Source organism: Neophocaena asiaeorientalis, unplaced genomic scaffold (genome assembly GCF_003031525.2).
Source record: "Neophocaena asiaeorientalis asiaeorientalis breed wild unplaced genomic scaffold, Neophocaena_asiaeorientalis_V1.1 scaffold648, whole genome shotgun sequence".
Taxonomy (NCBI): domain Eukaryota; kingdom Metazoa; phylum Chordata; class Mammalia; order Artiodactyla; family Phocoenidae; genus Neophocaena; species Neophocaena asiaeorientalis.
The window spans coordinates 3,432,993-3,446,704 of NW_020172781.1; the positions used below are offsets into that span (position 1 = coordinate 3,432,993).

At 51.0% G+C, this 13,712-nt stretch overlaps 2 protein-coding genes across 3 annotated transcripts in view; both read right to left on the minus strand.

Annotated features, from left to right (window-relative positions):
- Positions 1-560: 560 nt before the first annotated feature.
- RPLP0 (ribosomal protein lateral stalk subunit P0) lies at positions 561-4,752 on the minus strand. The gene is made up of 8 exons (XM_024741558.1): positions 4,719-4,752; positions 4,365-4,466; positions 3,217-3,392; positions 3,017-3,104; positions 2,741-2,887; positions 2,461-2,646; positions 1,466-1,606; positions 561-796 (listed from the first exon to the last, which is right to left on the minus strand). Exons 2-8 carry the CDS (start codon positions 4,416-4,418, stop codon positions 632-634), a joined length of 957 nt encoding a protein of 318 aa, XP_024597326.1. The 5' UTR covers positions 4,419-4,466; positions 4,719-4,752; the 3' UTR covers positions 561-631.
- A 4,174-nt stretch (positions 4,753-8,926) lies between these two features.
- Positions 8,927-13,712, minus strand: part of PXN (paxillin) — a 16,960-nt gene continuing 12,174 nt past the window's right edge. Inside the window, exons 7-13 of one of the 2 annotated variants that reach the window (XM_024741576.1) lie at positions 12,080-12,181; positions 11,652-11,822; positions 11,357-11,530; positions 10,709-10,790; positions 10,415-10,568; positions 9,798-9,802; positions 8,927-9,668 (exon numbers count right to left, since the gene is read on the minus strand). In XM_024741576.1, the coding sequence (XP_024597344.1) occupies positions 9,412-9,668; positions 9,798-9,802; positions 10,415-10,568; positions 10,709-10,790; positions 11,357-11,530; positions 11,652-11,822; positions 12,080-12,181 (945 nt within the window). In that variant the 3' untranslated portion in view covers positions 8,927-9,411. The remainder of the gene's footprint in view (positions 9,669-9,797; positions 9,803-10,414; positions 10,569-10,708; positions 10,791-11,356; positions 11,531-11,651; positions 11,823-12,079; positions 12,182-13,712) is intronic. The other variant, XM_024741575.1, reaches the window with a different exon arrangement.

Sequence of the window (13,712 nt, forward strand, 5' to 3'; positions counted from 1 at the left end):
ACCGGGGCACGAACCCGTGTCCCCTACATCGGCAGGCGGACTCTCAACCACTGCGCCACCAGGGAAGCCCTCAAAACTTTTTGAGTCCTGGTTACAGCTAGCACATTACTGGGTGACCCAGTGCAAATCGATAAGTGAAACCTAAGATTCACAACACCTACAGCATCAGCTGTTCTATCTCCTTAAATAACGGTCACCACTAAACTCATCATTAATCACATCACCACCCAGTGTGAAAAACCCTGGCAGCACTCATCCAGTGCTTATCTCAATATGACACCTACTCAAAGTATCTTGGAGTGACCCAGGATAGTGGCCTGATGGTCACGGAATCAATTCCATTTATTAAGCATACAGTTAAAGCTGGGTCCACAAAAAGTACAGGATGCTAGGAGAGCAGTCCTTCACTTCCAAAGAGGACACCAAATGTCAACTCCAAATAAAGGTCTATGATTTTTACCATGGCTTCAGTTTCTAGCACACAGAACTATTACCATGGCTTCAGTTTCTAGCACACAGAACTATAACCTCAAAATGCACAAAATGAAAAATCCAGAGACTTGTAAGAGAAGTAAGCCTTTATTTCCTTGTTTCACAAATAAAGCCGGCTGAGTTGGCTGCTTTTTGGTGATTAGTCAAAGAGACCAAATCCCATGTCCTCGTCCGACTCCTCCGACTCTTCCTTTGCTTCAACCTTGGCTGGGGCTGCGGCAGCAGCAGCAGGAGCAGCAGTGCTGGCAGCTGCCACGGGGGCAGCAGCCACAAATGCAGATGGATCAGCCAAGAAGGCCTTGACCTAAAAGCAAGGGGAAAAGTTCATGGTCAAAATAGTCTATCTACACCCCCTACTACCCACAACCCTTCAGCCTCTGCAGAGCTCAAAAGTTTTAAGGACCAATTTCCGTATCAGTGAAATCTTATTCTGGATGTGACCAGACAGGACAGCTTGGGTATAGCCTGGTGATCTTAGGCCCAGCTCTTATCTGTTAACTAAGCCCCCTTTAAGTCTCTTGTAATTTCTAAAGTCGCAAACACGCCTCCCCTGCCTCCCAACCTCAAGTATACAGTTGGCCCTCTGTATCCAGAGGTTTCACATTCACAGATTGAACCAACTGCTGATCAAAAAAAGGAAAAAATTTCCGAAAAGGAAAACCTGAATTTTCTGCACGGGGGCAATTATTTACATTGTATTTACAACCATTTACATAGCATTCACATTGTATTAGGTATTGTAAGTAACCTAGAAATATTATTTAACATAACACCATTTTATACAAGGGACTTGAGCACCCCTGGATTTGGTGTCCGTGGGGAGCCCTGGAACGAGTCCCCCTAGGGTTTCTATACTCTTAAAAATGTATCTGCTACATAAAACACTATTATAAAAACACTAACAGGCATCTATTTATCCTCTTGCTAATAACTGTCAGGTCTGCTGTGGTCCTGGTGGCTTTTTTTTTTATACCTTTTCAGCAAGTGGGAAGGTGTAATCAGTCTCCACAGACAAAGCCAGGACCCGCTTGTACCCACTGATGATAGAATGGGGTACAGATGCAACAGTTGGGTAACCAATCTGCAGACATATGCTGGCAACATTGCGGACACCCTGTGGAAGGAAGGAGAAAAAAAGAAAAAAAATCACACTTCAGGTGTGAGGTCTTTGCTGTTGAGTCCAAGCAAAGCTCGACGGCAAACAAGACTTGCTAGATTAGTATATTAGTCTCACACAGGACATTTCACCTCACACCAAATGCTTCTGGCAGGGAAATTCAGACCCAGTAATTTATAAATGCTTTTTGCTGTTATTCTCAACATGGGCGTTCCCTATACCATGATGGTGGCATTTACTTCAAAAGCCACCATCTTGTGAAAATATAAACTATTAACATAACCACTGCATTCCAAGAGAGAAAAACATTAAATTAGTTCCAGATGTGAATTTCATTCACTAGTGAGATTTCCAAAAGTAACTGGAGTTAAGAGTATGTATAATTGCAATGTTCCATTCATCCAATAAAAAAGGAATTATATCTCCTACCACCTTATTTGTTAACTAGAGGATATATTAGTGGCAAAAACTAAGCAATAACAGTCCCTGAAAGAGTCCATCTTCCCAAGACAGGGTACTTGGCAACACTGATGTATTAACTATCTCATCTTCTCATTCCTCTTTTGACTCACTGACACTACTCAAAATCTCACATCTTACTGCACACCCTAGAATAACAGCCCTTACCATGTGCCCAGCACTGTTCTAAGGCTTTACATTCATAAAGTCATTAGATCCTTCAACAATCTTATATTGTTATTGCCATTTACAGACAAGGAAACTGAGGTACAGATTAAACAACTGTCCCTGGTTATTACACTGCTAGTCAGCTGCATGGCCAGGATTCAGTCTGAAGCTAGACACGCTCTCAACTATTAATGCAAGAAGAGCCTGGAATGGACAGCGTGTACCTCCAGGAAGCGAGAATGCAGAGTTTCCTCTGTGATGTCAAGTACTTCAGGGTTGTAGATGCTGCCACTGTCAAACACCTGCTGGATGACCAGCCCAAAGGAGAAGGGGGAGATGTTCAGCATGTTCAGCAACGTGGCTTCACTGGCTCCCACTTTGTCTCCAGTCTTGATCAGCTGCACATCACTCTGAAGAACAAGGGAGCTGGCAGTTAACACCTGGACATCCAGCAGGTTGGCAGCAACCGAGCCCAGCTAGCACTGGCAAGCCAGGTCCACTCACCAGGATTTCGATGGTGCCCCTGGAGATTTTAGTGGTGATGCCTAAAGCCTGGAAGAAAGAGGTCTTCTCAGGCCCCAGACCAGTGTTCTGGGCAGGCACAGTGACTTCGCATGGGGCTATGGCACCAGCACGGGCGGCAGCTGGCACCTGAACAAAAAAATGAGAAACAGTGAGAAGTCTTCTCTCCACAGACACAACCTGAGAAGGGTCAGTTTCGTTGCTTTTAAGGAGCCAAAATTAATAAGGTCTCTCCAACCAACCTGATTCTCCCCTTACCTTATTGGCCAGCAGCATGTCCCTGATCTCAGTGAGGTCCTCCTTGGTGAACACAAAGCCCACGTTCCCCCGGATGTGAGGCAACAGTCTGCAAAGAGAAGTTTATGGGAGACAGTCACTTTTCAGTACCGTTCTTCTCCAGGAAAAGGGAGGAGGACACTGAGAAGGGCGGATAAAGATGCCCAGGAGGATGAACTGACTTCTCCAAAGCTGGGTTGTTTTCCAGATGCCCTCGGATGGCCTTGCGCATCATTGTATTTTTGCCCATCAGTACCACGGCCTTCCCTCGGAGAGACATGCGGATCTGCTGCATCTGCTTGGAGCCCACATTGTCTGCTCCCACAATGAAGCATTTCGGATAATCATCCAGAAGTTGCTACAGAAACAAGCCACAAACAAGCAACGTTTCACAGGACAAAAGAGGGAAGAGATTAATAGAAACCAAATCCCACAATAACTGGTTTCCATCTCACTCCCTTTCTTCTATGCTTTTGAAATGTCTCAAAGACTGGGACAATTCCTCTTACTGCCAGCTGCCCGAGTTAAAACAACGCTACATTTTCAAAGATTTGCTTGCTGAGTATGAATGGTAAAAATTATGTTTCTACATTCAATCAAAAAATTTTACTTGTAACTTTCATTTTTAATTTTTCCCAACCATGAAGCATGTTTCTGTTTCACCAAATCAGCTGCATTAATACAAAAAAAATACTCTTCCAAGTAAGGTTAGATTTAAATTATTCAAAATACAACATAAAGCAAATACAGTAAAATACTGCTTGTAGAACCTAAGTTGTGAGTATATGATTTTACAATTCTTTTACGTTTTTTTGTGAGTCTGAAACCCTGAATAAATGGGGAGGAATACAATGGACTAAACTCTACAACGCATCCTAATGCCTGAAGAGCAGCATGGTTGTTAGCATTTCTAGGCAGGGGAAGACCCAACTCAAGGCCATCCAAGAGAAAGCATTCACTTAAAGTTTAGTTTCTTGACTAATAGGACCGGAATATGCAACAACTTGACTTTATATTGAGTCACTCATTGCCTCAGACCTTCCCAAACAAGGAGGCAGGGGAGTAAAGTACGACGAGCGCTATTTGGAAGCCGACAGACCTGGGCGTTAATGCTGTTACCCTAGGAGCCACTTAACTTGCCTGAGCCTATGTACCTGAAACAAAGGGAGGAGGAAGGGCGCGCATCTCGGGAAATTGGGAAGATTAAATGAGATTTGCCTAAAACGACCTAATGTGGTAGTAGGCACTCAACACATGGTTGCTGATTGTCTCCATTAGTGCCCGAGGCTGAAGCAGCACGGTGGGCGGCTGGGACCCACCCCGCACTTACGATGATCTTAAGGAAGTAATTGGACTTCCAGGTCGCCCTGTCTTCCCTGGGCATCACTGCGGTGCGTCAGGGATTGCCACGCAGGGTTTAAAGACGATGTCACTGAAGAGAAAAAGGGAGCTCAAGACACCCCGACACAAGTCCCCAAGACATGGCGGGCTCCAAGCCCAAGGCACACGTGGAGCAGACCACGCGCGGGCGCCCGCCGCCCCGGGGCTGCATTTGCCTCCGCCGCGGCCCAGACCAAAAAGGCCCAGACCCTGCAGTCCCGAAGCGCCCCCCGTCAAAGAACCCCCAAAGAACCGCATGCTCCCCGCCGCCAGTCCCGGGCGAGACTGCAGGGTACAAACAAACCTCACTCCAGGACGCCTGACGAGAGAAGGGCCTCTCCCCGGCTTGCATGTTTTATAGGTGAACGAAGCAGCCAATTAGAAGCTGCGGACAGCGCCCCCATCTATTGGCTGGGGTCAACGTCTGTCTGGAGGAGCCGGATTGATACAGACAACCATTGGATGATATCGGTGCCATTCCATCCAACAGGAAGCTTCCTTTAAACGATGTAGTTAAAGGAGGGCACTGCTGTGTGTTAGAGGACCTTTCTCAGAGTTGCTTCCCTCTGCTGGGCTGGAGCCGCTGTCTTGTAGGCGCTAGAGTTTGCGAGCTGAGTCCACGTTTCTTCCGGTCAAGTCGCAACTAAAGAGTATGACGTGGAGCTGAGAAATAATTGCTAATGAAAAAAACAAAAGGGAAAAAAAATTGCTCATGGTTTAGAAACAGAATGGTCTCTTGTCTCCTCTGCAGTTTGTTCTTCTCCCTATCGAAACAAAGGAATCCTTTAAAACCTAAGTCGGATCATTTCCTCATCTGCTCAGAACTGTTTAAAGGCTCCCCATTTTCCCCTCAGTAAAAAGCCTAAAACTTAAATAGCCTACAAGGCTCTACATGATCTGTTCCCCACCTCCACACCTATAATCTAATCTCCGATTTGCCTACTGATTCATTTCCTTCCAGCCGGATGATGTTGCACTAGCTATTACCTCTTCCTGGAAGCCTTCTTGCCGATATCCACACCTCCATCGAGTCTTCGCTCAAATATCACCTGCTGGAGGCCTACCCTGATTGCCCTATTCAAAATTACCCCAAAACCACTCCCACTCCCCCCCTTCCTCTGTTCTATCTTTTTGGCAGCACTTACACCTTGTAACACACTATATAATTTATTTGTTCCATGGTTGTTTGTCTCTCTCCAGATATTTTTGCCTTGTGCCTGGCACATAGTGAGCTTATAATAAATAATTGTTGAATAAATGGATGCAGGGTTTGCAGACAGATAACCTTGGGTTCATATCCTTGTTCTGCCACTTGCTAGCTGTGTCATCTTAGGAAGTGATTTCACCTTGCTGACCTTCTGTTTCCCTTTCCTTATCGGTAAAATGGGGATAATAGTATTCACATTCTAGAGCGATATGTCTTAAGACAACACAGTTCCTGGAATATAGGAGGAAATCACTAGATGTCAACTTATTTGATTACACCTTCATTCAACACTTATTTGAACAATTGTGCTACATCAATAAATATCTTTTGGGACTTCTCTGGTGGCACAGCGGATAAGACTCCATGCTCCCAATGTGGGGGGCCCGGGTTCAACCTCTGGTCAGGGAACGAGATCCCACACACATGCCACAACTAAGGAGCCCTGGAGACACAACTAAGGAGCCCACCTGCCGCAACTAAGACCCGGCACAACCAAATAAATAGAATAAAATAAATATGTTTTTAATGAATGAGCTTAGATCCTAGGTCGGAAGTGGGGAGGGGTTCTCCTTATCTCCACCCTTTTCACTTGACCAAGTTAGAAACCTTGGTATGTTGTTTTCAAGCCTCCTGGTGCCTCTGATGATGAGCCTGTATAGAGAACTGCTGGAGTCCATTACTGCTAAGATCTCTTTTTAGTGACAATGTATTGATATAACTGCATGCTCAGCATTGTGCTAAGTACTTTGTGCACATTACCACTGTTAATCTTTGCAACAATCCCCCAAGGAGGTACAGTGTTAGTATTTCACTTTTATTGATAAGAAAATTCACAGAGGTTAAATAATACACCCAAGTCCATCAGCTGATAAGTGGTGGCTTCAGAACCGAAATCTAGGAACAAGTTCAAAGCCCATGGGCCTCACTATGCTAGACAGTCCCTTCCAAACCTTAAGGCTGTTTCCCTCCAAATGCACTTTTCCAAGTATATACGTTTTCACATAGTAACTTCCCAAGGACATCCTGGCTCTAATGATATAAATATGTCTCTAATTAGAGTACATCAATATAATGGAATACCATGAAGCCATTAAAAATGATGCACATATTTATTTATTGACATGGTTAAATACAAAGTATAATTGAGTGAAAAAACAAATTACAATGAAGTGTACTGTGTTCATTTATAGAAATAAATCCAACATGGGCTGGAAATATTATCTTTGGGTGAGGGGTGAGGGTGATTTTCACTTCTGAGCTTACTGTGAAAGGGTCAGGGTTCAGACTAGAAGTCAACAAGCAGTTTTTGGAGGACCATTCCAAACAACAGGAAAACTATGAAGTTACAAAGCTGTCCAGGAAGCTCTCAAGGGCCCAGGACTGGAGTTCTGGCTCTGACAAGAGCGAGGGAGCATGCAAATACAGACATGACCACCAGGGGGAAGTCGAGAACCATCCTCAACTGTAAGCGAAGCCACTTTCAACTGGGAAGGTTTTACACCCGAGGTGTGGTGCCGGAACGTGGGAGTGGTGGTGTCTGGTCAATGTAGGAACACAGACAGAGACAGGCCCTGGGTTCACACCCTGTCTCTGTGCTCATTCACAGGATAACTTGTGCATGTCGGTTCTATCTGAACCTCTTCCCCCATCCATGAGTATAAGGCCACCCCCAGGCCCATGTAAGGACGCCCTTGGTGAATCCATGGCAAATTGCAGTGGGCAGGGCCTGACCCATGCAGGAAGCCAGGAGGACCACAAGTGCCCTGTGGGACAGGGATCCCATCCCCAGGGCTTTGGCCTCAAGTAAGTGAACTTCAATGATTTACCCCCAAACTGTGGTCCTTGTGAGCCTGGGGAGGGTTTGGTATCTTTTCTGGCACTAAGCTGTTAATCCCAGACCACAGAGAAACGGCACTAGCACAGGTGAAAATAATGGCAAATTTTATTGGCATAAATCACAGGAATTGAAATGGGGAAAAGCCAGGTTATAAGTTTACAGAGAAAAAAAATTAAAATCAAATCATCAAATAACCATTGACTCAGAGGGTGGACCTCTGAAACCCCAGGTCCTCTAGGGGAGGGGTCACTGTAAACAGAGCAATAAGGCCTGTGGGTAGACGTGGAGACATCAGACCCGGGCTGCTCTCAGCCCTGCCACCAAGGAGGGACCCTCTTCCCTCCCTGGGAAGCCTCCTTGAGAGGCTCAGCACACCCAGCCTCTGCTAGGAGGCTAGCGAAGTGGTCTGGCTCTTCCTCACTTTAGACCACACTGGGACCCCATTCCACTAACCCAGAACCCCAGCCCTACCTATCTCATCCCTGGGGGAGAACACTCTGGGGGCTTCCTGTTGCTTCAGCGAGATCTTGTCCTTTTGCCGAGAATCCTAGCAGGCCCCCAGCCAACGACCTGGGCTCTTTTCCCCAGGACACCAGTCTCCAGGGAGGGCAGGAAATTCGGGGAAGGGATGCACCCAGTGGAATCAACAAGACTAATGGTCAAAATCAGATACCAGCTTTCCTGAGGAGGCAGAAGAGCCCCAGAGAAGCAGTGAGAAGGCCGAGAATGTTCTCTTTGTTGCCAGAAAGTTCACAGGGGAGTGGACACTCCTAATGGCTTACTTAGAAAACAGCACCCCCGAAGTGTACTTCCCCCTTCTCCTCCCTCAGGAACAGGATGGATGAGGTTCGGAATTCTAGGCCCCAAAGGGCAAGACACCCTTAAGGCCGGTTTCAGTGAAGAGCTTGCTGGCCTGGATAGTAAGGAAGGGGTTTCAAAATACAGCAGTTTATAAAAAACAGTCCTTGTGAGCTGTGTAGTTAAAGAAGGGCAGTCACGGAGCTGCTCCCAGTTCACCTGCTTGTGCTAAGAAAAAATAAAATACAAATTGCTTCACCCCCTCCAAGCCCTCAGTACAAGGCAAACCCCACATACCAGAGCCACCGTGGCATACACAGGACAGTGGCAGTGCACACGGGGGAAAGGTACAAAAGGAGACGTCTTTAAAATCTCTTCAAAATCATTTTTGTATAGAGAAGTAAAAGCAACTCAGACGATATGAATTCAAACCTCAGTGTAGAAATCTATCAAAGTTGGTACAGTGTCCAGGCACGGGGTGAAACCCCACCTCACACCATCCCCGGAGAAGGAGGAAGTGATTATAAAACATTATTGCTGGAGAGGCCATTCTCAGTAGAACCAGAGAAGTTACAGGGGTCGGGGGGCAGCTGCCCAGGCCTGGGGAGACTGGAAGGGCAGGAGGCGCACAAGGAATCTTCCGTGGCCCCTTGGACACTTTCGCCCTTGGATGGATGGTTGGGTGGATGCTGGCATTGTCTGGAGGGAGCTGCTGTCCCCCAATACTCTCAAAACAAGGATAATTAGGTTGTGGGGGTGGATATGGATGAAAAGAGGCCCCCATGAGACTCTGCCTGCCCTCCCCAGCTCCACTGCTGAAATATGAGTGAGAGATGGCTCCAGTGTGGGGTGCTGGACTGGCCAGGCGGGTTCATGGGGACACAGGTGGAGCCCTCCAGCCTCTGCCTCTGGGGAGGGTGAAGAGCTGGCAGCCTGGGGGGAGCTGCAGGAGGAGGAAGGAGGCCCAGAGGCTCTGGCAGGGGGTAAGAAAAGCAGGCGGGACCCCTCAGGACCCTCTTGCCATCCTGCACCAGCCAAGGACGTGGTTCCAGTTTCAGTCAGGTTTGCCCCTTCACCCCTAAGCGAGGCCTCTGGGTCACAGTAGCAGTTGGGAGGCTGGGCCGGGAAGCGGGGCAGAGGAAGGGATGAGCGCGCCTAGCAGAAGAGCTTGACGAAGCAGTTCTGACAGTAAGGCTTGTCGTTCTGCTCCTTGAAGGTGCCCTTGTTGAGCTGCTTGAGGCAGAAGGCACAGACAAAGTGCTCCGGGTGGAACTTCTTGGCCATGGCGGTGATGCAGCGGCCCGTGATGGGCTTCTGGCAGCCGGAGCACAGCGAGCCCCGCCGCTCGTGGTAGTGCACCTCACAGTAGGGCTGTCCGTCGTGCTCGAAGAAGCTGCCGTTGACAGAGGGGGCTCAGGCTGGGGCTGGGGGCTGAGGCAGTTCCCAGGTGATGGGCAGGAGACAGTCAGGGTCATCACACTCGAAATGATTCTCCCTTGCTGAGCATCCTCTACGTGCCAAGTGTGGTGCTAAACGCTTACTGAAGTCTCCCGATGACCTTGACTTGCCACTGCTAAGTTGCACTGCCTGAATTCAGACACGGATCTTAGGCCTGGGCACTTCAGCGGGCGGCTTAATGGTGTGCCCAGAAACCCTGGTGTCGAGAAAAGGGTTCCAGGGTCACACTCTGCATCCTAGATTCCCATTTGGAGATCCAAAGGCACGCTTAGGTATTAAAGGCTCTGAGAAATCTGGCAATGGACAGTTTCCCAAACTTATTTGATCAGGGGACACTTACTGGATCTCTAATAACATCTGGGGGACATTACCCCCCAGAATGCAGTCTGGAAACCATTGCCCATTTCCGCTGAGGCTGCTAAATGCTTGCATTATCTCATTTCACTCTCACACACCCTTCTCCCGAACATGACCCGTCTCAGGGCTGCTGCACAGGACCACCTTGCTCTTGGATTCTGCCAGCCTCAGTACGAGCCCTGGCCCAGGACCTACTGGACTTGAAGGAGTGTACCCCCTGCCTTCTCACCTCATTAATACCCCCAAACAGGGCCTGTAAATCGGATTCAGAAAGCACAGTGAGGTAGGCCCTGCTCTCCCCACTGCCCGCTCTCGGCCCCCTCCAGAGGAGGGCTGGGGGCCCCTTACCCGACACACAAAGCACTCAGGATGCCATAGGGTGTTAAGGGCCGAGATGTAGTTCTCCAGGATGGCTCGGGCACAGCCGCCACACTTGGGGGCGAACATGTCAAAGTAATCCTTCCGGCAGTAGGCCTTGCCGTCTTTCTCGTGGAACCCTGAGGAGGGGGGGTGTGGGGGGCAGATGAGGCCTCCAGAGGAGGAGCCACCCTGACTCCAGCCTCAGCAAGGTCTCCCACCATGCCCCCGCCTCCCCAATGCTCCGGGCGACAGCGAGTGAGAAGGTACCGCTCAGTACCTTCAGGACCGAAGAAGGCTCCACACTGGGCACAGAAGAAGTGCTCGGGGTGCCACGTCCGGTCAAGGGCTGTCACCACTTTCTGTGAAAGCAAAGTGTGGGACCAGAGCTGAGCGCTGCCCCACTGGACAGATCCCACAGTTGAGACCCACAGGCAAGGCCGTCCTTCCACCCTGCCCCCAGCCCCAGCAAAGGAAAGAGTATAACACTCCCAAGATGGGGGTCTCTCCCAACTGTGCTCTGAATACCACTGAGAATTCTGACTTATTGAAGGATGTGATATGTCAGGCACACTCTGTCTCCTTTAATCCTCACGTGCAGTTGAGATCATAGGTTCTATTGTGACTCCCATTTTATAAGGGAAGAAACTCAGGCTCAGGCTCAGAGAGGCTAGACGTTTCCCTAACATCACACAGCAGGAGAGTGAGGGAGCCCTCACTTCACTCCATTTACCTGGGCAGGGCTCCTAACCTCTGGGAGGCTCAGCAGAAGGGAATCAGGGATGAGAGGTAGCGCTGCTTAATGTGCATTAGGACGGGCCGTGCATCCGGCCTGAGTGTGAATCCCAGTTTCCAAGCTGTGTGAGCTCGGCCACGTAATGTGACCTTTCTGAGCCTCAGGTGGCACCACCTGCACCCAGGAACTCACATCCAGGATGGGCCCGTTGCAGTAGTAGCAGCGTGGAGAGAAGAGGTTGTGATAGTCCTTTTCACAGTAGGGCTGTCCATCCCGCTCAAAGAAGTTCCGGGATCCGATCTCCTCCTGGCAGTGGGTGCAGACGAAGTGCTCTGGGTGCCACGTCTTCCCCATGGCGGTCACGACCTGAGGAGAGAGGCAGGATACGGTTCAGGATGCAGGTCTGCCACAAAGCACCCTCCCAGAGAAGCCAAGGTCCCGTGCCCACCTACCGCTCCCTCCCCTGCCCCACCCACCCCATCATCACCTGCCCCGCGATGGGTTTCTTGCAGGCCCCGCAGACCCCCTTGGCGACCGTGGCGACCCCCAGTTTGTTCAGGTCAGACTGCAGGCTCCCCAGCATGCTGTCAAGCTGGCTCCCAGGCTTTGGGGGCCCTCCCGGGGGAGAGCTGCTCCCTGTCTTCCCCTGGGCCATGAACTGTGGAGAGAGGGGAGAGGGCAGGTGAGGACATCTGGGCCTTGGGGATGAGGTTCGCAGCACCAGGGGCTCTCCCCTCTCCTGGACAGATGGGCTGAAGGAGGCAGGAAGTGCAGCCCCTCCAGGGGCTTCAGAAGCCCTCAAGGTGGGAGTGGCATCTGCAAGACATTCTGGTGTCAGAGGGGCTCACGGTGGGCCTGACCGAGCCCTGGGAACACATGGCAAGCAGGACATTAAGCCCCAGCCTTGGCACTGACCCCTCCCTCGTCCTGCCCTTCAGGGCTGCTCTGGCTGCCGTTCGGAGGCCAGCCGGCCGCCCAGCACAGCTCTCCGTCTGCTCTTTGTTCCAGGCCCTGGATCTTAGACAGGGGAGGAAACAAGAATAAGAATTTCTTTTTTCTTAATTAAGGAAGAAAGAATAGGAGACCTTGTCATTGGACCATTTCACAAAAAGGATTTTAGGATGAAATGTAAGGATGGATTATTTTTTTCCCCTACTAGCAGTACCAAAATCAGGAGAAAAAGTCTAGAGAAAAACAACCACGAGAGAGAGGCCCAGGGAGAGACGAAGAGGGAGAGAAAGGTAAGCCAACCAAAAGGTGCAGGACTTAGGGAGGGGAGGTGATGGGGCCGGAGAGCAAGGAGGCCTCGCCAGGTACTGGGTCTGGGGCTGAAGCGGGGGGATAGGTTTTGGTTTTCCTTCTGGGAATGGCTTCCTCAGATGGAGCCTGGGGCAGGAGCGAGGGGCGGCAGGAAGGGGCAGGCAGAGGGGAGGCCCCATGAGGAAGAAAGAGGGCAGCTGACGTCTCGGGGGTGAGAGCGTGGACATCAGGTTAAGCGAGGGTCCAGGGTCAAGGCCAGGTCTCAGGAAGGACCATGGTACCATGCAGGGCTTGTGGATGGAGGAACAGAGGGGATGTGTATGTGTGCAGAGTGGGAACACCACTCGAGCATAAGGACAGGGACAGGTAGGGCTGGTGTCAGGGCCCCGGGAGGCCTGCCTGCATCGGGGGGAAGAGTGGGTCCTCGTCGGTCTGGCAGCCCATGGACCTCACAGAGTGGGGCGCAGGAGTGGGTGGGGTGGGGCCCTGTACACCGTCTTCCCGTGGCCCCGCCCCAGCACTCTGGACCCCGGGGGGACCTCGAGGAAGAGCCGAGGGCCCCAGGGTGGAGGAGGTGGGCGGGCTGGGCCGGGGAGAAGAGCTGCTGGCCGAGGCGTCTTTGCAATGCTGGAGCAAAGGGCTGGGAGGAGAAGGAGAAGGCAGAACAGAGAAGGTTCTTCTCAGGGGAATGGGAGAGCCAGGAGGGAAGACAACCTGGGAGGAAGAAGAGAGGGAGAGAGATGAAGGCAACGGCAGAGGAAACATCAGCTCAGCAAGTAGGGGCTCCCTGGGGCCCTCCCACTCTGACACCAAGAGTGAGGCTGGCCTCACAAGGCCACGGGATGCAGAACCCCCCCACCCCACCCCCCGCCACATGCCAAACGTCCCCTCTGGCCGCTGCTGGGGAAGAACTGGAGGACTTCCGCCCTGGCCCAGCCCTGGGCAGCTACTCACTACCTTCTCTACCAGCTGCCCCCTAGCCCGCCTCCCACACGGCTGCACAGTGATGACGATGCCCTCGGTCAGCCAATCCTGGACAGAGGCCCCCGCGGCCCCCTCGGCCTCCTCCACCTCCGGCTGGATGCCCAGCCGACCCTGCAGCTCCGCGATGAGCCGCTCCTGGGATGGGGTCCTGCTCAGGGTGGCGGGGTCCAGCCGGCGACGAGGGGAGGGCTCCCGGGACATGGGGTGAGCGTGGCCGGTCTCCCGGCTCCTTCTGATCATGGCTCGGATCTGGCAGGGGGCGGGGGGGGGGGGGGAAGCTGTCACAGGCCACTCTGGGCTCAGC

Excerpts from the sequence above, each read along its gene's own strand:
- RPLP0 (XM_024741558.1), bottom strand. The coding sequence starts at position 4,418 with ATGCCCAGGGAAGACAGGGCGACCTGGAAGTCCAATTACTTCCTTAAG. Across the intron at positions 3,105-3,216 it reads AACAACCCAGCTTTGGAGAA|ACTGTTGCCTCACATCCGGG; the intron begins GTCAGTTCATCC and ends TTCTCTTTGCAG. Across the intron at positions 1,607-2,460 it reads TGCATTCTCGCTTCCTGGAG|GGTGTCCGCAATGTTGCCAG; the intron begins GTACACGCTGTC and ends TTCCTTCCACAG.